Raw genomic sequence first — 22,534 nt, 5'->3', positions numbered from 1 at the left:
GAAACAGTATATGCAACCTATAAGGATCAGACTACAGATGGTAGCTTCAGTAGTATTGCAAATATCTGTTATTGTATACACATCACTCCATCTTAAGCAAAGTATGGCCAAAAAGTTAACAAAAACGTTGTGTTAATGCCAGCCAACAGTAGTTACTCTGAGTTGCATTCCAATTCATTGTTATTTTGCCTCACCATGCCATCTCAGTTTGGACCCAGTGGGAGAGCTGAGATTTTCTTGATAAAATGTTTAGTCCTTACATAATTATACTTAAAGATTAATGTGTGAATTAATTTAATGATAATATTGTGTTTACGAGAATTGTGACTAACTGAATGGCCACCATTTTATGTAAGGCCTATATTTTGTCCATGCTAACTTAAGCTGATTAAATTATTCTGTCTTTACAACAGAGTGCGTTTCTTAACTAAAATAAATGGTAGAATTAAATGTGTATTTAGTAGCCCCCGCGGGATTAAAGTAGAAGCAGATGCAAGGTCACTGTGCAGTGCAAGCTGTATAAAATGCTTCTAGTGTGTTCCATAGTTTGACTGACTTAATTGTTTGTAGGTATGTTTTTAACTTGTATGTCTTTCCTCGAGGGAAAAGAAATGGTGTGGTAACATAATTTGTAATCGTTTTCCTGTGACTTCGTATTTGGGTGGAGCGGAAACAATGGATCCACAGATGAAGCATAAGAAGAAGTATAGGATACAAAAGTATTAGTTTAGATTTCGTCAATGGAATGACAGCAAATAGAAGAGTTTGGAGCAAACTAATTTTATAATTTTTATATTTTTTAATGTTCTGATTGGTCATAACTTTCTCACCTCATACTTTGTTCAATCATTTTCATTTAACAAGTTTAATTTAATGTTCAGTCATTCTTCTTTGAGGTCATTCTTCTTTGGGATTTTCGTGTATCCTGAGACCTAGAGATTCTATTACTTTATGAACAGTCTCTTTGACATTTCATGTTTTCCAGATAGTCTTTTGACATTCTGGTATTTTATTAGTTTATGTATGTTCAATACTGAATCTATGCTTAGATGGTTTAGTGTGTCTTATAGTCCAAATTCTAAACCATTACACCTACCCTTATTCCTGTTCCTGTTCTGATGTTGGTGCCTGATGTTGCTGTTCCACTAACAAAGTAGACGTTGCTGATTTCCGTAGTGATTTAGTAAATGTAAGAGATGAGGATTGTTATTCGTCTTTTGTTTTCCAGGTACCGGCTGCAAATGTTTATTTACTGCTGCTAATTTTATATAGCGCCATAGCCAGACATTTTCCTAAATTAGTGTTACTAAATCTTTTACATGAAGCCCAACATGTTAATGCAAATTAGTGGTTAGTGAGGTGTTACTAACATGCTCATGAATTGTCGTCAATATTTTCTGTCTTATCATTATTCAGATGTATTCAATTTCTCTTGTTCAGATTATTTTGCTATAGTTTTGTATTATAACCATTGAGATCATTTGTCTTTTTGCGTTGATTAAACTTAGATATATCCAGTGTTTGAATCAGCCTTTGTTGTTTATCTATATGTATCATTTGTCTTTGAGAATTATTTTTGTGACCTTAGCGTTGTTAATATAGGGAAGTAAATCACTAACTTCTTAATAAATTGGTGTGGTTATTAAAGTTGGAATGGTTATCATATGTTATATGTGATGTTCAGGATGTATTTCGAATGACATTTTTTTTCATAACAGATTTGGTTCGGTTCATTGACCTAGTGTGTGAAATCCACTATCCTGTCCTTGGTGACTAAAAATATAGATAGGGTTTCTCTGCGTCAACAACAGCGATTTACAAATCAGTCTTGACCCTGCTCCTCATGGGAACAGTGCAGTCTGAACTATGAAGCCAGGTCCTCCCAGTAGTGGAAAATAATCAAGCCAAGACCAGCTTCACCCTCATTAGGGCTCATCAGCCGGGTATAGATTGGTTCCAGTGGAACAGTGAGCATGGACCCGCGTCTGGACATTCCCGTCCACCTGTCCTAGAGTGTTACACTGAAAAATACAAAAACCTGATATCACCCAGCAGCGCCATTATATGCAAGGAAGAGTCGTCATACACCATGGTACAGCCATCTTCAGGAGATATGCAGCATTATAGCCACATGCATTACCATTGGTGTTCTGAGCAGCGTCGTGTGCCAAGGACGGCCTTAATATTAAGTACAGTCGTGTATATCGTAACAGTCAAACATGCCCCGTTGCGGACAAAACTGCCTAGCTAACTCCATCATATGTCAATTTACTGCCATTATTACAGTCACGTGCGGCTTCAAAAGGCAGCGATTAACAATAGCAATTGCATGTGTTTGCTTCTGAAGGAATAAAGGCTGAGTTATGCGTGGCAGAAGTCGCCCGTTGCGGTTGCTCAACTGCAACAGGCGGGCTAACCCGGAACAGACGCGCTAACCCCTGCTCCACCTCACTGGCTTTCCCACATCTCGTCCGCCTCCTCCTCACATTCCAGCCATTGTCCCCTCCTTCTTTGCAGCTGTTCTTCGGCCGGCACTCCTTACTTTGATCCGCCTCACATTGTCCCTTCAGTCTGTGGCTGAGTGTGGGAAACTCCTGACGCGTCAGACCCGTCCATTCATGTGGAGGCGTGGGGGACGCGGGCAGAATATGCGATAAAGTCGCAGCCGAAGTACCAGAATGCGTGACCACACAGTAAGTGTAGAATTGTACATCAATGATGCCATTAGGTCAGGTGTTTGTGTGTTCCTCCACGTGCATCAACGAGGACTCATCGCCTTCTTGAAAAGCAAGCCCTCCGGAGAACATTGGATGTGCTGTCATGTATTTGGAGGAAAGACTGCCACGTTGTCTCTCGAAGAAACGATTCATTTTTTATCACATTTAGCAACACTTCTCTTGCCTTGTATTAAATTAACAGTACGGCCCTTTTGCATTTAGCGTTTGGTTCAATCTTGAAATAATCTGGGTGACTAAACCTGCCCAGTCCGTCGGGCACGGCCTGCATTGCTACCAGCTCCAAGCAACACTAACGCACTTCTTTTCTCTCTGGTGTCAGAGGTCACTGGTGTGTGGAAGAAAAGCCTCAGGCTGCCCTCCAGGAATGTGCCAAGTTCACCAGTTGTGTCTATGGAACACACTTTTACACTAGACATCAGTCACCATAACCTTCCCACCCACATGTACTTGAAAGCTCACTTCTCTTGGCGCCCAATAGCAGGTGTTTTTCGTTATTCACTCAGTGGCAGTCATTGTGTCGACCTTGGGAAGATGAAAGGCTAAGTGGACCTGTCGGGATTCCAATATGTGACCACAAGTTCAAACAAAGATTCTTGCAAAGGATACATTAACCCACTCAACCTCAAGGTCTTTCACAACACACAGGAACAGTGGGCCAACGAGGGCTTTTCTAGTAGCACAGATTACTAGACTGGATAGTGGCCCACCCCACCTCCTTCAAACCAGATAGGAAGATGTGTTATAAACTACCCGACCTCCCCAGTTAAACTATTACAACCCCACTCAGGGACGTAGCTTCAGTGGGGGTGTTAGACTCCCAATTAATGTATTTTGCTATGAATAGTTGGGGGTGTAGGTGCTTTCAGTTGGTATGGTGAGGTGGCTGTCGGATTTCACCAGATTTTTTTTAAAGAGGCAGACAAAAACGCACTCACACTCTCAGTTTGAAAAGACTTCAAAAATGTTGGTTATTTCACAAAACAATGTGCTTTCTCTCACTTGGTTCACCTACCAATCCGCATTCCTCTCCTTTCCACTGCCTCTTAAGCCCCTCTCCTGTGGTATAATGTATGTTAACATCATGTGCCAGCAAAGTTGTCGGCAAATCTAAAGCTATCCCCCCCCTCCCCCCGCCAATCATACTGGCCAAGCCACGCCCCTGGCCTCCCTCCACATTTATGTATTTACAGTGACGGGTGCAGTCTGGTTGCATGGAGCTCTGTCCAACTCTAACACCAGTCATTCTCTCTGTCCATTTCCAAATATTCCTCGCGGTTTGCTCTGTCCTCCTAAGTATTCTATATAATGAGCTCTGCCCAACTTTAAGAATTCCGAATCAGTTGTTCTATCCGTCCGCATACCAAATACTTCTGCAAGATGTGCTTTACCCTTTCCCCAAGTATTCCCTGAGATATCCTCCGTCCACCCCATGGTGCTCTGTGACGTGCACTGTCCACCTAACGACTCTGGATATCAGAAGGTTGGATTCATATTTGGAATCCCGCAGGGCAGTCAATGCTTGGCTAAATAGGTCAGACTAGGTGGTCACTGGGTTAGCTGTAGCCCTGTGCTGAGGGCTTTCTATTCACTCATATAGCGCTTAGACAGTCGTTGGGTTTGACGCTCTGCGTAAGAGCAAATAAGTAAATAAAATATGTGATGTGCTCTGTCCACCACACAGTTCTGTGGTACGTGCTCTGCTCAGAAACATGTTTTCCCATTAGAGTGACCCCAATAATGTATTGTGGAGTATTGGAATGAACCATTAGTGCGTGCATTTGAAAATGGAATCAGAATGAAAGTCACTCTGCACGATATTCGTAAATAGAAATGAAAACATTGAGAAAAGCTGATGATACGGAAAGTCTCTTTATTGAGCTCTGTTTTATCTGAACTGGTCACATTTCCACAGATTGCAACAAGTTCCTTCATAAAGGCACAAGGAAGAATCTCGTGACAGATACAGGTCACAGAAAGGTCAAAGCTGAGACACGAGGATAACACATGACATTCTGACATCCGATACACTGAATGTGTTCATCACAGGAGCGAAATCCTGCGTTTCATTCTGTAACCGAATACCGATAATCGTAGCCCTACAAATATTGTAGAAGACCCGGAAGTAGTGCATTCTCGGTCACTGGGGTACAAATCTATGGCAGGGAGTTCACCACACTGGACATCTTTATAAAAGAAAACACAACATTGTGTAACTTACACAGATAGCGCCGAGACTGCTTCTAAAATGAAGGCTCGGCGCTAATGATAACTGTTCCCCCTTTCATTCAAAACAATGAATGACATACCTTGGGAAATATAGAATAACTGTGCACATAGTCACATACATAATTTACTTTTTCTATAATTAACATAAACACACTTTGCTTTCCCGGAAAGCAGACATTTTACTCATTCTTTTCCCTTAATGTGGCCGCGCTATATACGAGGTCATTAGCCCCGATTTCCTCGGTGCAGACACTTTGCGATAATTGCGTGTTCTGCTAATTAAAGCACACATGGATGGAAAACATATACTGAAGATGCGACAGGGCCGAGGTCCAAGACCCTAACATTACAAATAATGAAATGTGTTATTTATCGGTGCAAATTCATCTATCAGTCTTCAGGTTTTCGCACTGTGTATTCTGAGCACATTCGTGGATGATAATACAAATAGTACTATTCAGTAACACACTCCTTAAATTGAAGTAAACTTGTTAAAATGTAGATCATCTACTATTTAAACAAATGTTTCTGATTTACATAATTAAACTTAGAGCCATCCTACAATATTCTAGGTGCACACTGTCTAGCACATAAAGATGTAATATTCAGACTCTCATTACTGATGTGACTATAAAATATTGCCGCACTATACTTAATGTGAGGATGTATTAGTCACACATTGTGCAACTGACACAGGTGTAAAATCCACTCACTGCTCTTCTTGTGAGGCTACACCTTTCAAACACTGACCCTCTAATAAGGATATTATATTCACACATTGTTCATCCGATGAGGATGTAATATTCACCCACTGTCCATTCTAAAAGTATATAATGAATATTCTCCCCGTAAGGAGGACCGAGGCCTCTAAAGAAGCCAGAAGAAAAGTCCAGGCCGCAGTCCCCGCATTACCAGGGTCTCCACGGGGCTCGGGGGCTGTCCTGGGCGGGCTCTTTAGTGCTGCTGGGGCAGGACGGAGGCCGAGAAGGACACACAGCCTCTGCTGCAGCCGCAGGTCTATGGAGGGCCCGCAGCAGCTTCATCCGGGTCTCTGTGGGGGCTCCGTGGAGGGAGAGGAAGTGCAGAGAGTCCTGGAGGCACCTGGAGTAACCTTCACTGGAGGCCACGGCTGCAGGGAGAGAGGAGGGGTTAATGCTTGTACATTTTCGCAGTGAACACACTGCGCCCACACGTATGTTTTTATAAATAGCGGCGAGTCGTTTCCTTCAAGTGTGTATATGCGATTAATAGATGTGCAGGTGCTAACTTAGGATCCAAAATAAACCCCATCTACACTCCCTTCTCATGACCGTGAAAGTCGTGAGAAGCAAGCACCAACCATTAAACCGACTATAAACTATTTTAAATAATCTCACCTGGTGCCGGTGTCTGCAGCCGCCGGGCCAGGTATCTCACGGCCATTTCCAGGATATCCGCTTTCTCGGCTTTGGGCGGAAGTTCCTGTTCCTCAAACTCTCTCCGCAGTAACATCCTGAGCTGCTCAATGCTGCTGTTGATGCGATCTCTCCTCAGTTTCTCCACCACTGGCTTCCTCAGCTGCAGAGACAAAATACGAATTCGTTATTGTATTTGAAGAAACTTGTAAACGTGTTTAACACTTGTTAAAAGGCACCAGCAGAGAATATAGTTATAACTTTATAATACAAGTGCCAAACTAAATAATTTTATACAGAACGAAGGTAATGGTAAAAATGATGTACACCATGAGGTATGAATAGCTCTTTAAAGTTCGTATTATGTTTATATACCAAAAATATGAATAAATAGAGCTTCCAGATTCTTACCTCTCTAATGTCTCTCTCCTCGCGCTCCTCTTCATATGCCCTCTCGGTGCTGGAAGGCGCCATCTTGCCCGGTCTGGGTGAAGAGCAGGGTCTCTGCAGTGAACCCACAGTGATCTGTATGTGAAGAGCTCGCGCCCTCCTGCCCTATTTATCCCCCTCCGCCTGCAGGGTAATGTGTGGGTCTGGGGCTGGAGAGAGGTTCCCACACTCAGCAGCCAATCAGAGAGCAGCGGGGACAATAGAAGTGTGGCACGCTACGGGGTGGGAGGCGGAGGACATCTGGGACCCGACACAAAAGATCAAAGTGTGGGAAAGAGCTGCACGTTCGAGATAATTGGACGCGTGTCAGGCATCTGCCACTAGCTAAATGTTGTATCATAAACTTCAAAGGGCGTTTAAGACTGATGTGGAGGTGAGGGCTGTGTGGGCGGTTGAACGTGTGTACAGGTTTTCATAAATTGCAATCATCAGCATACCAATCTGTCGCACAGAATAATAATTTTAGCTTCTAAAGACACCTCTTCACCGTAGGAAGTGCTACATAAATATATGGTATACGAAATGGGAAAGATGGGCACTCATCTTAAGTTTAAACGGAGCACATCACAAACTTGGCAGCTGATTTTCAAGTCTGGGTAGCTTTCCCAGTCGCTGGTTTGTGTGTTGGTGAAAGTTTTGAAATCCGTGCTGACTCTTCATTGGATTTCCAACATCTCAAATCCGAGGCCTGAAGTCCACAACGCCCTGCCATCCGCGATGTAAACATCTGTCGCCATGGTAAGGCTTCATTTTCACTCATAAAGTAACAAGTGGTTCTTAGGACCTGAAGTTCAACTCAACATATGCGGTTTACCCGGCCGAGTTTGACATTTCCACTTCCAGAGGCATAACTGACCATACCTCGCCAAAGGGGAGGGGGTGTCGAGCCTCCAAAGCGCGCAATCCTTCAATGGGCCCCCCCATTAAGCCCAATGCCAATTAATATGTGTGTCACATGGGAGAATCAGGGGCCCATCTTCTCATTCGGCAGAAGGGCCCCAACATTTGGCTTACACCTCTGTTCACCTCATTTATAGACTGTTTCTGACGTCATCTGACGCCAGCCAATGAAAGTCTAGTTGCAGTGTGGGTTCCCCTACCTGTGACGTCAGTGGCAGCGAGTAACATGTAATCAGGCTAACAGTTACATTTGTTGCCATATTCGTACAACTTGTAAATACCAACAACGCCCCCTGCCCTCTTTACACAGGGCCTTAAGTGTGAGGGCTGAATCACACTCTAAATTGGCAGGGAGGGTCGCAGCAGTGACTAAACCCCCCACACAACCAATGGAGAAGTTGACTTTTTTTGGAAACATAATGTCGCATTTACGCATATTCAGCAAAAAGTTAATCAAGACGAAACGCATTTGTGCACAAGGACATAGTCACTACAAGTGCCTACAAATTTGAGACCACGTGGCCCAACATGTTTTGTGACAGACTGCACCACACAGCCTGAACCTTCTACACCTACTGAAGAACAGTCGTGGGCCCGAAAACGTTCTTCCCTGCAGTGCTTAATTTTAGACGGTGGTTGCCAGTGGGGGGCCACCAACACTTATTTTTGTTGACAGACACTTATTTTTCCGCATCAAATACTTAACCAGAGCAAGAGTGGGAAAAACACAGATCAGCAAGATGGCGAAACCTTCACAAAAGGAGAAACAGGAATATGCAAAAACGAGAAAAGGGGTAGGGAGCACCTGGTAGTGGATTAAAGGCTACCATATTTGTATCCAAGCAGATTCTGAATAGAGCAGCAGTTGCCTTTCCCCCTTCCCACAGGGACTGAACTTAGCTGCTCTGGCTCCTTAAGTTTGTGGAGGGAAGCCCAAGACAGCCACCTCCATTTTGTGTGCCTCTGTGCATCTCCCCTGTGTCCTGATACAGCCCAGTGTTCAAGGATTGCAAAAAGACCTAGGTAAGGAGCCCAGAGATTTTTCTGGGTAAATAGTATTATTTGTTCAAAAGTGTTTGTTTCATCTACCTGTGTTCGTTTTACTGTGGACTCTCTGTGTTTCAAGCAGCCTGGCCTCTTTTAAAGTGGTGTTTTGTTGAAATTCGTTTTTTGCCGTGACTGTGTGAATTCCCTTGCTAGTTTGTGGCACCCCCCCTTTTTTCTCCTCTTCTAAGTAAAAAGGCTACATACATCTTGCAGAGTGTGGTTTTAGGAGACTGTTTTAATCTGTGTGATTTAAATTGTGCTTAAAAACGGTCTGCCCCCCTGTATTTTAGCCTTTAAAAAAGCCCGATTTTAGCATGTGCACCCAGCACTATTGCAGTGTTTGTCTCCTAAACAATCTCCCCCTTACCTGGAAAGTAGACTCTGCTAGCTTGGAAGTGTGGATTCAGCCTGTCTGTATCCAAGGAGATTCTGAATAGAGCAGCAGTTGCCTTTCCCCCTGCCCACAGGGACTGGAGTTCAGTTAACTTGCTATTATATAAGTTCCTTTTGGTTGTTGCATATGCTGTTGTGATAGGTTGTTGGGAGACGGTGTTTCATTGGTTGCTAGCTCCAGGGCTGCAGTTATGATTGGTGGATAGGTCTGAGATTCTGATTGGCTGTTGGTTCTAGGGCTGTGATTGGTGGATAGGTCAGAGATTCTGATTGGCTGTTGGTTCCAGGGCTGTGATTGGTGGATAGGGCTGGGCTTCTGATTGGTCGCTGGTTTTAGGGCTGGGGCTGTGATTGGTGCTCAGGATTAGGGCTATGATTGGAGATTAGGGCTGGGGTCTCCCATGAGTTGGTTGAATCAGGGCTTGAAATTGGATTGGCTAGGGTCAGGACCAGCTTCTTATTGGCTAGTAGGGCTATAAAAGGCTAGGACTCAGGGCGTCTCAGCCCGGGCGTCGAGGCAAAGGGCAGTTGTCTGTTTGAGAGAGGACAAGGGCAGTTGTCTGTTTGGGCCTGCTCGGGGCAGGTAGGGACTAGGGCCTAGGGCCAGAAATGCTGCCCAATTCACATTTGACCATGAATGGTTTCAGTCCCTACACATCCCTCAACATGCAAACACATTATCTGCAAAGACATCCAACTCATGCATCACAAACTGACCACAGACAGATTGCATTGTCCCTTCACCCAACACAATACCCTACATACAACACATATACACATATCCCCCACAACTACTACAGTCAAACACCTGCCTTCTCACAGCAAACACTACTCTGTCCACCCCCACTAGCACAACCTGCCACCACCCACACAATACAAAACTACAACATACATTTCTCTCAGTTTCAGTCTCCCAGATACACACTCTCTGCTGATACTAACTGTAAGGAAATGCCTCCTTGGCATGGTTGCCCCCTGACTTTTTGCCTTTGCTGATGCTATGTTTACAATTGAAAGTGTGCTGAGGCCTGCTAACCAGGCCCCAGCACCAGTGTTCTTTCCCTAACCTGTACTTTTGTATCCACAATTGGCAGACCCTGGCATCCAGATAAGTCCCTTGTAACTGGTACTTCTAGTACCAAGGGCCCTGATGCCAAGGAAGGTCTCTAAGGGCTGCAGCATGTCTTATGCCACCCTGGAGACCTCTCACTCAGCACAGACACACTGCTTGCCAGCTTGTGTGTGCTAGTGAGGACAAAACGAGTAAGTCGACATGGCACTCCCCTCAGGGTGCCATGCCAGCCTCTCACTGCCTATGCAGTATAGGTAAGACACCCCTCTAGCAGGCCTTACAGCCCTAAGGCAGGGTGCACTATACCATAGGTGAGGGTACCAGTGCATGAGCATGGTACCCCTACAGTGTCTAACCAAAACCTTAGACATTGTAAGTGCAGGGTAGCCATAAGAGTATATGGTCTGGGAGTCTGTCAAACACGAACTCCACAGCACCATAATGGCTACACTGAAAACTGGGAAGTTTGGTATCAAACTTCTCAGCACAATAAATGCACACTGATGCCAGTGTACCTTTTATTGTAAAATACACCACAGAGGGCACCTTAGAGGTGCCCCCTGAAACTTAACCGACTGTCTGTGTAGGCTGACTAGTTCCAGCAGCCTGCCACACTAGAGACATGTTGCTGGCCCCATGGGGAGAGTGCCTTTGTCACTCTGAGGCCAGTAACAAAGCCTGCACTGGGTGGAGATGCTAACACCTCCCCCAGGCAGGAGCTGTGACACCTGGCGGTGAGCCTCAAAGGCTCACCCCTTTGTCACAGCCCAGCAGGGCACTCCAGCTTAGTGGAGTTGCCCGCCCCCTCCGGCCACGGCCCCCACTTTTGGCGGCAAGGCTGGAGGGAACAAAGAAAGCAACAAGGAGGAGTCACTGGCCAGTCAGGACAGCCCCTAGGGTGTCCTGAGCTGAGGTGACTCTGACTTTTAGAAATCCTCCATCTTGCAGATGGAGGATTCCCCCAATAGGGTTAGGATTGTGACCCCCTCCCCTTGGGAGGAGGCACAAAGAGGATGTACCCACCCTCAGGGCTAGTAGCCATTGGCTACTAACCCCCCAGACCTAAACACGCCCTTAAATTTAGTATTTAAGGGCTACCCTGAACCCTAGAAGATTAGATTCCTGCAACTACAAGAAGAAGGACTGCCTAGCTGAAAACCCCTGCAGAGGAAGACCAGAAGACGACAACTGCCTTGGCTCCAGAAACTCACCGGCCTGTCTCCTGCCTTCCAAAGATCCTGCTCCAGCGACGCCTTCCAAAGGGACCAGCGACCTCGACATCCTCTGAGGACTGCCCCTGCTTCGAAAAGACAAGAAACTCCCGAGGAGAGCGGACCTGCTCCAAGAAAGGCTGCAACTTTGTTTCCAGCAGCCTTGAAAGAACCCTGCAAGCTCCCCGCAAGAAGCGTGAGACTTGCAACACTGCACCCGGCGACCCCGACTCGGCTGGTGGAGATCCAACACCTCAGGAGGGACCCCAGGACTACTCTGATACTGTGAGTACCAAAACCTGTCCCCCCTGAGCCCCCACAGCGCCGCCTGCAGAGAGAATCCCGAGGCTTCCCCTGACCGCGACTCTTTGAATCCAAAGTCCCGACGCCTGGGAGAGACCCTGCACCCGCAGCCCCCAGGACCTGAAGGACCGGACTTTCACTGGAGAAGTGACCCCCAGGAGTCCCTCTCCCTTGCCCAAGTGGAGGTTTCCCCGAGGAATCCCCCCCTTGCCTGCCTGCAGCGCTGAAGAGATCCCGAGATCTCTCATAGACTAACATTGCGAACCCGACGCCTGTTTCTACACTGCACCCGGCCGCCCCCGCGCTGCTGAGGGTGAAATTTCTGTGTGGGCTTGTGTCCCCCCCGGTGCCCTACAAAATCCCCCTGGTCTGCCCTCCGAAGACGTGGGTACTTACCTGCAAGCAGACCGGAACCGGGGCACCCCCTTCTCTCCATTCTAGCCTATGTGTTTTGGGCACCACTTTGAACTCTGCACCTGACCGGCCCTGAGCTGCTGGTGTGGTAACTTTGGGGTTGCTCTGAACCCCCAACGGTGGGCTACCTTGGACCAAGAACTGAACCCTGTAAGTGTCTTACTTACCTGGTAAAACTAACAAAAACTTACCTCCCCTAGGAACTGTGAAAATTGCAGTGTCCACTTTTAAAACAGCTATTTGTCAATAACTTGAAAAGTATACATGCAATTTTTATGATTTAAAGTTCCTAAAGTACTTACCTGCAATACCTTTCGAATGAGATATTACATGTAGAATTTGAACCTGTGGTTCTTAAAATAAACTAAGAAAAGATATTTTTCTATACAAAAACCTATTGGCTGGATTTGTCTCTGAGTGTGTGTACCTCATTTATTGTCTATGTGTATGTACAACAAATGCTTAACACTACTCCTTGGATAAGCCTACTGCTCGACCACACTACCACAAAATAGAGCATTAGTATTATCTATTTTTACCACTATTTTACCTCTAAGGGGAACCCTTGGACTCGGTGCATGCTATTCCTTACTTTGAAATAGCACATACAGAGCCAACTTCCTACATTGGTGGATCAGCGGTGGGGTACAAGACTTTGCATTTGCTGGACTACTCAGCCAATACCTGATCACACGACAAATTCCAAAATTGTCATTAGAAATTGATTTTTGCAATTTGAAAAGTTTTCTAAATTCTTAAAAGACCTGCTAGGGCCTTGTGTTAGATCCTGTTTAGCATTTCTTTTAGAGTTTAAAAGTTTGTAAAAGTTTGAATTAGATTCTAGAACCAGTTGTAGATTCTTAAAAAGTATTCCAACTTTTAGAAGCAAAATGTCTAGCACAGATGTGACTGTGGTGGAACTCGACACCACACCTTACCTCCATCTTAAGATGAGGGAGCTAAGGTCACTCTGTAAAATAAAGAAAATAACAATGGGCCCCAAACCTACCAAAATACAGCTCCAGGAGCTTTTGGCAGAGTTTGAAAAGGCCAACCCCTCTGAGGGTGGCAACTCAGAGGAAGAGGATAGTGACCAGGAGGAAAATTCCCCCCTACCAGTCCTATCTAGGGAGAACAGGGTCCCTCAAACCCTGACTCCAAAAATAATAGTCAGAGATGCTGGTTCCCTCACAGGAGAGACCAACACCTCTGAAATCACTGAGGATAACCCCAGTGAAGAGGACATCCAGTTAGCCAGGATGGCCAAAAGATTGGCTTTGGAAAGACAGATCCTAGCCATAGAGAGGGAAAGACAAGAGATGGGCCTAGGACCCATCAATGGTGGCAGCAACATAAATAGGGTCAGAGATTCTCCTGACATGTTGAAAATCCCCAAAGGGATTGTAACTAAATATGAAGATGGTGATGACATCACCAAATGGTTCACAGCTTTTGAGAGGGCTTGTGTAACCAGAAAAGTGAACAGATCTCACTGGGGTGCCCTCCTTTGGGAAATGTTCACAGGAAAGTGTAGGGATAGACTCCTCACACTCTCTGGACAAGATGCAGAATCTTATGACCTCATGAAGGGTACCCTGATTGAGGGCTTTGGATTCTCCACTGAGGAGTATAGGATTAGATTCAGGGGGGCTCAAAAATCCTCGAGCCAGACCTGGGTTGACTTTGTAGACTACTCAGTGAACACACTAGATGGTTGGATTCAAGGCAGTGGTGTAAGTAATTATGATGGGCTGTACAATTTATTTGTGAAAGAACACCTGTTAAGTAATTGTTTCAATGATAAACTGCATCAGCATCTGGTAGACCTAGGACCAATTTCTCCCCAAGAATTGGGAAAGAAGGCGGACCATTGGGTCAAGACAAGGGTGTCCAAGACTTCAACAGGGGGTGACCAAAAGAAAGGGGTCACAAAGACTCCCCAGGGGAAGGGTGATGAGACAACCAAAACTAAAAATAGTAAAGAGTCTTCTACAGGCCCCCAAAAACCTGCACAGGAGGGTGGGCCCAGAGCCTCTTCACAAAACAATGGGTACAAGGGTAAAAACTTTGATCCCAAAATGGCCTGGTGTCATAGCTGTAAACAGCATGGACACCAAACTGGAGACAAGGCCTGTCCCAAGAAAGGTTCCACTCCAAACTCCCATCCAGGTAACACTGGTATGGCTAGTCTCCAAGTGGGATCAACAGTGTGCCCAGAGCAAATCAGGGTCCACACTGAAGCTACTCTAGTTTCTGAGGGTGGGGTGGATTTAGCCACACTAGCTGTCTGGCCGCCTAACATGCAAAAATACAGACAGCAACTCTTAATTAATGGGACTAGAATAGAGGGCCTGAGGGATACAGGTGCCAGTGTCACCATGGTGACAGAGAAACTGGTTTCCCCTGGCCAATACCTGACTGGAAAAACTTACACAGTCACCAACGCTGACAATCAGAGAAAAGTACATCCCATGGCAATGGTTACTTTAGAATGGGGAGGGGTCAATGGCCTGAAACAGGTGGTGGTCTCCTCAAATATCCCAGTGGACTGTCTGCTTGGAAATGACCTGGAGTCCTCAGCATGGGCTGAGGTAGAACTAAAAACCCATGCAGCAATGCTGGGTATCCCTGAACTGGTGTGTGTGAAAACAAGAGCACAGTGCAAGGCACAGGGTGAACAAGTAGAGCTGGAGTCTGGAAGAATGGCCCAGCCTACCAAGAGAACAGGAAAGTCAGTTGGGAAACCAACTGCAACACAGCAAAAGAAAGGGAACCTCTCTTCTCAGGAAGAAGTTCTGCCCTCTGAGGGAACTGAGCCTTTGGAGCTTGAACCTTATCAGGTTGAGCTCTTAGGCCCAGGGGGACCCTCAAGGGAGGAGCTGTGTAAGGGACAAGAAACCTGTCCCTCTCTTGAAGGCCTTAGGCAGCAAGCTGCTGAAGAGTCCAAGGGCAAGAAAAATGGAACACATAGGGTCTATTGGGAAGATGGACTCCTGTACACTGAGGCCAGAGACCCCAAACCTGGTGCCACTAGGAGAGTGGTAGTGCCTCAGCTGTTCAGAGAGTTCATCCTAACATTGGCCCATGACATTCCCCTTGCTGGACATTTGGGACAAACCAAGACGTGGGAGAGGCTAGTCAACCACTTCTACTGGCCCAATATGTCCAACATGGTTAAGGAGTTTTGCCTCTCCTGCCCCACCTGTCAAGCCAGTGGTTAGACAGGTGGGCACCCAAAGGCCCCCCTCATTCCACTTCCAGTGGTGGGGGTCCCCTTTGAAAGAGTGGGTGTGGACATAGTTGGTCCACTGGAACCTCCCACAGCCTCAGGAAATATGTATATCCTGGTAGTAGTGGATCATGCTACCAGGTATCCTGAAGCTATTCCCCTTAGGTCGACTACTGCCCCTGCAGTAGCCAAGGCCCTCATTGGTATCTTTACCAGAGTGGGTTTCCCTAAGGAGGTGGTGTCTGACAGAGGTACCAACTTCATGTCAGCATACCTAAAACACATGTGGAATGAGTGTGGAGTGACTTACAAATTCACTACACCATACCATCCACAAACTAATGGCTTGGTTGAGAGAGTCAACAAGACATTAAAAGGCATGATCATGGGGCTCCCAGAAAAACTCAAAAGGAGATGGGATGTCCTCTTGCCATGTCTGCTTTTCGCTTACAGAGAGGTGCCACAGAAGGGAGTAGGATTCTCACCCTTTGAACTTCTGTTTGGTCATCCTGTAAGGGGACCACTTGCTCTTGTTAAAGAAGGCTGGGAGAGACCTCTTCATGAGCCTAAACAAGACATAGTGGACTATGTACTTGGCCTTCGCTCTAGAATGGCAGAGTACATGGAAAAGGCAACCAAAAACCTTGAGGCCAGCCAACAGCTCCAGAAGTTTTGGTATGACCAAAAGGCTGCACTGGTTGAGTTCCAACCAGGGCAGAAAGTCTGGGTTCTGGAGCCTGTGGCTCCCAGGGCACTCCAGGACAAATGGAGTGGCCCTTACCCAGTGCTAGAAAGGAAGAGTCAGGTCACCTACCTGGTGGACCTGGGCACAAGCAGGAGCCCCAAGAGGGTGATCCATGTGAACCGCCTTAAGCTCTTCCATGACAGGGCTGATGTGAATCTGTTGATGGTAACAGATGAGGATCAGGAGGCAGAGAGTGAACCTCTCCCTGATCTTCTGTCATCAGACCCAAAAGATGGCACAGTAGATGGAGTGATCTACTCAGACACCCTCTCTGGCCAACAGCAAGCTGATTGTAGGAGAGTCCTACAACAGTTTCCTGAACTCTTCTCCTTAACCCCTGGTCAGACACACCTGTGTACCCATGATGTGGACACAGGAGACAGCATGCCTGTCAAAAACAAAATCTTTAGACAGTCTGACCATGTTAAGGAAAGCATCAAGGTGGAAGTCCACAAGATGCTGGAATTGGGAGTAATTGAGCGCTCTGACAGCCCCTGGGCTAGCCCAGTGGTCTTAGTCCCCAAACCTCACACCAAAGATGGAAAGAAAGAGATGAGGTTTTGTGTGGACTACAGAGGGCTCAATTCTGTCACCAAGACAGATGCTCATCCAATTCCAAGAGCTGATGAGCTCATAGATAAATTAGGTGCTGCCAAATTCTTAAGTACCTTTGACTTGACAGCAGGGTACTGGCAAATAAAAATGGCACCTGGAGCAAAAGAGAAAACAGCATTCTCCACACCTGATGGGCATTATCAGTTTACTGTTATGCCCTTTGGTTTAAAGAATGCCCCTGCCACCTTCCAAAGGTTGGTGAATCAAGTCCTTGCTGGCTTGGAGTCCTTTAGCACAGCTTATCTTGATGATATTGCTGTCTTTAGCTCCACCTGGCAGGATCACCTGGTCCACCTGAAGAAGGTTTTGAAGGCTCTGCAATCTGCAGGCCTCTCTATCAAGGCATCCAAATGCCAGATAGGGCAGGGAACTGTGGTTTACTTGGGCCACCTTGTAGGTGGAGGCCAAGTTCAGCCACTCCAACCCAAGATCCAGACTATTCTGGACTGGGTAGCTCCAAAAACCCAGACTCAAGTCAGGGCATTCCTTGGCTTGACTGGGTACTACAGGAGGTTTGTGAAGGGATATGGATCCATTGTGACAGCCCTCACTGAACTCACCTCCAAGAAAATGCCCAAGAAAGTGAACTGGACTGTGGAATGCCAACAGGCCTTTGACACCCTGAAACAGGCAATGTGCTCAGCACCCGTTCTAAAAGCTCCAGATTATTCTAAGCAGTTCATTGTGCAGACTGATGCCTCTGAACATGGGATAGGGGCAGTTTTGTCCCAAACAAATGATGATGGCCTTGACCAGCCTGTTGCTTTCATTAGCAGGAGGTTACTCCCCAGGGAGCAGCGTTGGAGTGCCATTGAGAGGGAGGCCTTTGCTGTGGTTTGGTCCCTGAAGAAGCTGAGACCATACCTCTTTGGGACTCACTTCCTAGTTCAAACTGACCACAGACCTCTCAAATGGCTGATGCAAATGAAAGGTGAAAATCCTAAACTGTTGAGGTGGTCCATCTCCCTACAGGGAATGGACTTTATAGTGGAACACAGACCTGGGACTGCCCATGCCAATGCAGATGGCCTTTCCAGGTTCTTCCACTTAGAAAATGAAGACTCTCTTGGGAAAGGTTAGTCTCATCCTCTTTCGTTTGGGGGGGGGGTTGTGTAAGGAAATGCCTCCTTGGCATGGTTGCCCCCTGACTTTTTGCCTTTGCTGATGCTATGTTTACAATTGAAAGTGTGCTGAGGCCTGCTAACCAGGCCCCAGCACCAGTGTTCTTTCCCTAACCTGTACTTTTGTATCCACAATTGGCAGACCCTGGCATCCAGATAAGTCCCTTGTAACTGGTACTTCTAGTACCAAGGGCCCTGATGCCAAGGAAGGTCTCTAAGGGCTGCAGCATGTCTTATGCCACCCTGGAGACCTCTCACTCAGCACAGACACACTGCTTGCCAGCTTGTGTGTGCTAGTGAGGACAAAACGAGTAAGTCGACATGGCACTCCCCTCAGGGTGCCATGCCAGCCTCTCACTGCCTATGCAGTATAGGTAAGACGCCCCTCTAGCAGGCCTTACAGCCCTAAGGCAGGGTGCACTATACCATAGGTGAGGGTACCAGTGCATGAGCATGGTACCCCTACAGTGTCTAACCAAAACCTTAGACATTGTAAGTGCAGGGTAGCCATAAGAGTATATGGTCTGGGAGTCTGTCAAACACGAACTCCACAGCACCATAATGGCTACACTGAAAACTGGGAAGTTTGGTATCAAACTTCTCAGCACAATAAATGCACACTGATGCCAGTGTACCTTTTATTGTAAAATACACCACAGAGGGCACCTTAGAGGTGCCCCCTGAAACTTAACCGACTGTCTGTGTAGGCTGACTAGTTCCAGCAGCCTGCCACACTAGAGACATGTTGCTGGCCCCATGGGGAGAGTGCCTTTGTCACTCTGAGGCCAGTAACAAAGCCTGCACTGGGTGGAGATGCTAACACCTCCCCCAGGCAGGAGCTGTGACACCTGGCGGTGAGCCTCAAAGGCTCACCCCTTTGTCACAGCCCAGCAGGGCACTCCAGCTTAGTGGAGTTGCCCGCCCCCTCCGGCCACGGCCCCCACTTTTGGCGGCAAGGCTGGAGGGAACAAAGAAAGCAACAAGGAGGAGTCACTGGCCAGTCAGGACAGCCCCTAGGGTGTCCTGAGCTGAGGTGACTCTGACTTTTAGAAATCCTCCATCTTGCAGATGGAGGATTCCCCCAATAGGGTTAGGATTGTGACCCCCTCCCCTTGGGAGGAGGCACAAAGAGGGTGTACCCACCCTCAGGGCTAGTAGCCATTGGCTACTAACCCCCCAGACCTAAACACGCCCTTAAATTTAGTATTTAAGGGCTACCCTGAACCCTAGAAGATTAGATTCCTGCAACTACAAGAAGAAGGACTGCCTAGCTGAAAACCCCTGCAGAGGAAGACCAGAAGACGACAACTGCCTTGGCTCCAGAAACTCACCGGCCTGTCTCCTGCCTTCCAAAGATCCTGCTCCAGCGACGCCTTCCAAAGGGACCAGCGACCTCGACATCCTCTGAGGACTGCCCCTGCTTCGAAAAGACAAGAAACTCCCGAGGACAGCGGACCTGCTCCAAGAAAGGCTGCAACTTTGTTTCCAGCAGCCTTGAAAGAACCCTGCAAGCTCCCCGCAAGAAGCGTGAGACTTGCAACACTGCACCCGGCGACCCCGACTCGGCTGGTGGAGATCCAACACCTCAGGAGGGACCCCAGGACTACTCTGATACTGTGAGTACCAAAACCTGTCCCCCCTGAGCCCCCACAGCGCCGCCTGCAGAGGGAATCCCGAGGCTTCCCCTGACCGCGACTCTTTGAATCCAAAGTCCCGACGCCTGGGAGAGACCCTGCACCCGCAGCCCCCAGGACCTGAAGGACCGGACTTTCACTGGAGAAGTGACCCCCAGGAGTCCCTTTCCCTTGCCCAAGTGGAGGTTTCCCCGAGGAATCCCCCCCTTGCCTGCCTGCAGCGCTGAAGAGATCCCGAGATCTCTCATAGACTAACATTGCGAACCCGACGCCTGTTTCTACACTGCACCCGGCCGCCCCCGCGCTGCTGAGGGTGAAATTTCTGTGTGGGCTTGTGTCCCCCCCGGTGCCCTACAAAATCCCCCTGGTCTGCCCTCCGAAGACGTGGGTACTTACCTGCAAGCAGACCGGAACCGGGGCACCCCCTTCTCTCCATTCTAGCCTATGTGTTTTGGGCACCACTTTGAACTCTGCACCTGACCGGCCCTGAGCTGCTGGTGTGGTAACTTTGGGGTTGCTCTGAACCCCCAACGGTGGGCTACCTTGGACCAAGAACTGAACCCTGTAAGTGTCTTACTTACCTGGTAAAACTAACAAAAACTTACCTCCCCTAGGAACTGTGAAAATTGCACTAAGTGTCCCCTTTTAAAACAGCTATTTGTCAATAACTTGAAAAGTATACATGCAATTTTTATGATTTAAAGTTCCTAAAGTACTTACCTGCAATACCTTTCGAATGAGATATTACATGTAGAATTTGAACCTGTGGTTCTTAAAATAAACTAAGAAAAGATATTTTTCTATACAAAAACCTATTGGCTGGATTTGTCTCTGAGTGTGTGTACCTCATTTATTGTCTATGTGTATGTACAACAAATGCTTAACACTACTCCTTGGATAAGCCTACTGCTCGACCACACTACCACAAAATAGAGCATTAGTATTATCTATTTTTACCACTATTTTACCTCTAAGGGGAACCCTTGGACTCTGTGCATGCTATTCCTTACTTTGAAATAGCACATACAGAGCCAACTTCCTACACTAACCAACAACACTATCCGCTGTTCGCTCCACACAGACCACCTGTCATCATAACAATGCCCAAACCCTGCCTTCAAACACATCATCTACAAACACTCTTCCCCTCTCTTCACCAATTACACACAACCATACAATCCCCACATTTCACTCCACCACACATATTACCTCTTCCAGTCATCACAACTAATACTAACTTCCCTGACACACACCCATCACCTCTTACACACCTCATACATTCATCTCCAAAACACATCAACACCCCATCTAACACTCAAATTCCACTTAGCAGCACGAACTCACATACAAATCCCTCACCAAAAACAACTACACCAATATCCCCTCTCATTATTCCACAAAAACAATACCGACCACAAACATCAGCACATCAAAGCAACACAAACTTACATTACACTCATCGTCAGACCCACTCCCACCCCCAGGACTACACAAAGAATACAAATTCCATCCTATCTCCACCCCTACCCCCCCACTCTTCACAAACACCTACCACAAGCACCCCAACCCAGCAACTTTCATTCACTCGCCTCTCCTCCATTGCACAATTTAGAGCCTTACATCATGATCCACATGCTCCTCCACCACCCCTAACCCATACACCATCCACACTAAACAAACACAAACAAAATAAAAAAATGCCACTCATAGCAACCTCGCATCCCCTTACCTGTTACATAAAAAAACTACCCTACAAAAACACTACACTCCTCATGGCTCTCTCTGCCACCAAGTCCACCACCCACACACACAGACCCAACAAAATGCCTCCTTAACCTACTGGAAGAGGAACACTATGTTGAAAAGCAAGACTGTTGTGAACCTCAAACAGTTATCACAACTAGCAACACTCCTGCTTCAAGCTCACATTACACTACTTACCCTTCTACTAAACAAAACAACACTACCACTAACACACCTTTTCTAAACTGCCAGCTCATAAATGCTCGATCACTCTCAAAAAACAAGCACCACATCTACGACCTGCTCACAGACACACAACCTGACTTACTATTCATTACTGAATCCTGGTTGGGAGATGACATGGCACCAGTGTTGCACAAAGCCATTCCTCCGGGCTATCAAACCATCACTCAAAACCGTATAGGCAAGAGAGGAGGTGGACTAGCTATTATATTCAAACAGGCAATTAACCTCAGTAAAACAGACAACATCTCCATACAAGGTTGTGAAGCCCTCCTTACTAGATGCCACCCTACTCCAACTTCCTCCTGTAACTTTCTTCTCCTTTACAGACCTCCACCTAACAACTCCACTTTCCCAGATGCTTTTCTAGACACAGTCTCAAACCTTATTACACTACACTCCAATCTATGCATTCTTGGGGATCTAAACATTTGGTTTGACAAACCCAATATGCCACATCCAAAAGCTATCACCACTGGCCTACTCGCATTGAACCTACATCAGATTATACACAATCCCACACACATCGCTGGACACATCCTAGATGTCATTTTTGCTAAGCCTGAACTCGTTACTATTCATAGCATCACACCAATCACCTGGTTAGACCACCATATCATAACTTTCCGACATACAACTCCACAAATCAACACACCCCACAACTACTTACATACATACACCTATCGACCATGGAGCAAACTCAATTTGGATCACTTAGAAACACAACTAACAGCAAACACAGATCTAGATACAATTAATTCTGTACCAAAACTTTATGAGTGGCTACAGGAAGCTTTTGATGTCCTAATACCACTCAGAAAAACTAAACACAACAAAAGAAAACCAACACCTTGGAGAAACACAGAACTTAAAAAAATAAGCAACAAATCAGAAAGTTGCAGCGGACCTGGCTCAAAACAAACAACAGTCAAGACAAACTGCAGCTACACAAACTTAACAGGATATACAAATCATCAATCAAAAAAGCTAAAAAAAGATACTACTCAGACAGAATTAAAAATGCTCAATCTACAACCAAGGAATTTTATAAAATTC

The 22,534-nt window shown here is 46.5% G+C and overlaps 1 protein-coding gene across 1 annotated transcript; it reads right to left on the bottom strand.

Annotated features, from left to right (window-relative positions):
- Nucleotides 1-4,591: 4,591 nt before the first annotated feature.
- On the bottom strand, nt 4,592-6,909 carry LOC138300630 (transcription factor HES-5-like). The gene is made up of 3 exons (XM_069240243.1): nt 6,770-6,909; nt 6,341-6,521; nt 4,592-6,093 (listed from the first exon to the last, which is right to left on the bottom strand). The coding sequence occupies exons 1-3, from the start codon at nt 6,830-6,832 to the stop codon at nt 5,873-5,875; spliced, it is 465 nt and encodes a 154-aa protein (XP_069096344.1). The 5' UTR covers nt 6,833-6,909; the 3' UTR covers nt 4,592-5,872.
- Nucleotides 6,910-22,534: the final 15,625 nt, after the last annotated feature.

The sequence above is a fragment of the Pleurodeles waltl genome, chromosome 6 (assembly GCF_031143425.1).
Source record: "Pleurodeles waltl isolate 20211129_DDA chromosome 6, aPleWal1.hap1.20221129, whole genome shotgun sequence".
In the NCBI taxonomy this organism is placed as follows: Eukaryota; Metazoa; Chordata; class Amphibia; order Caudata; family Salamandridae; genus Pleurodeles; species Pleurodeles waltl.
Note: the sequence above shows the minus strand (reverse complement) of the source record. Positions and strands in the feature narration are given on the sequence as shown.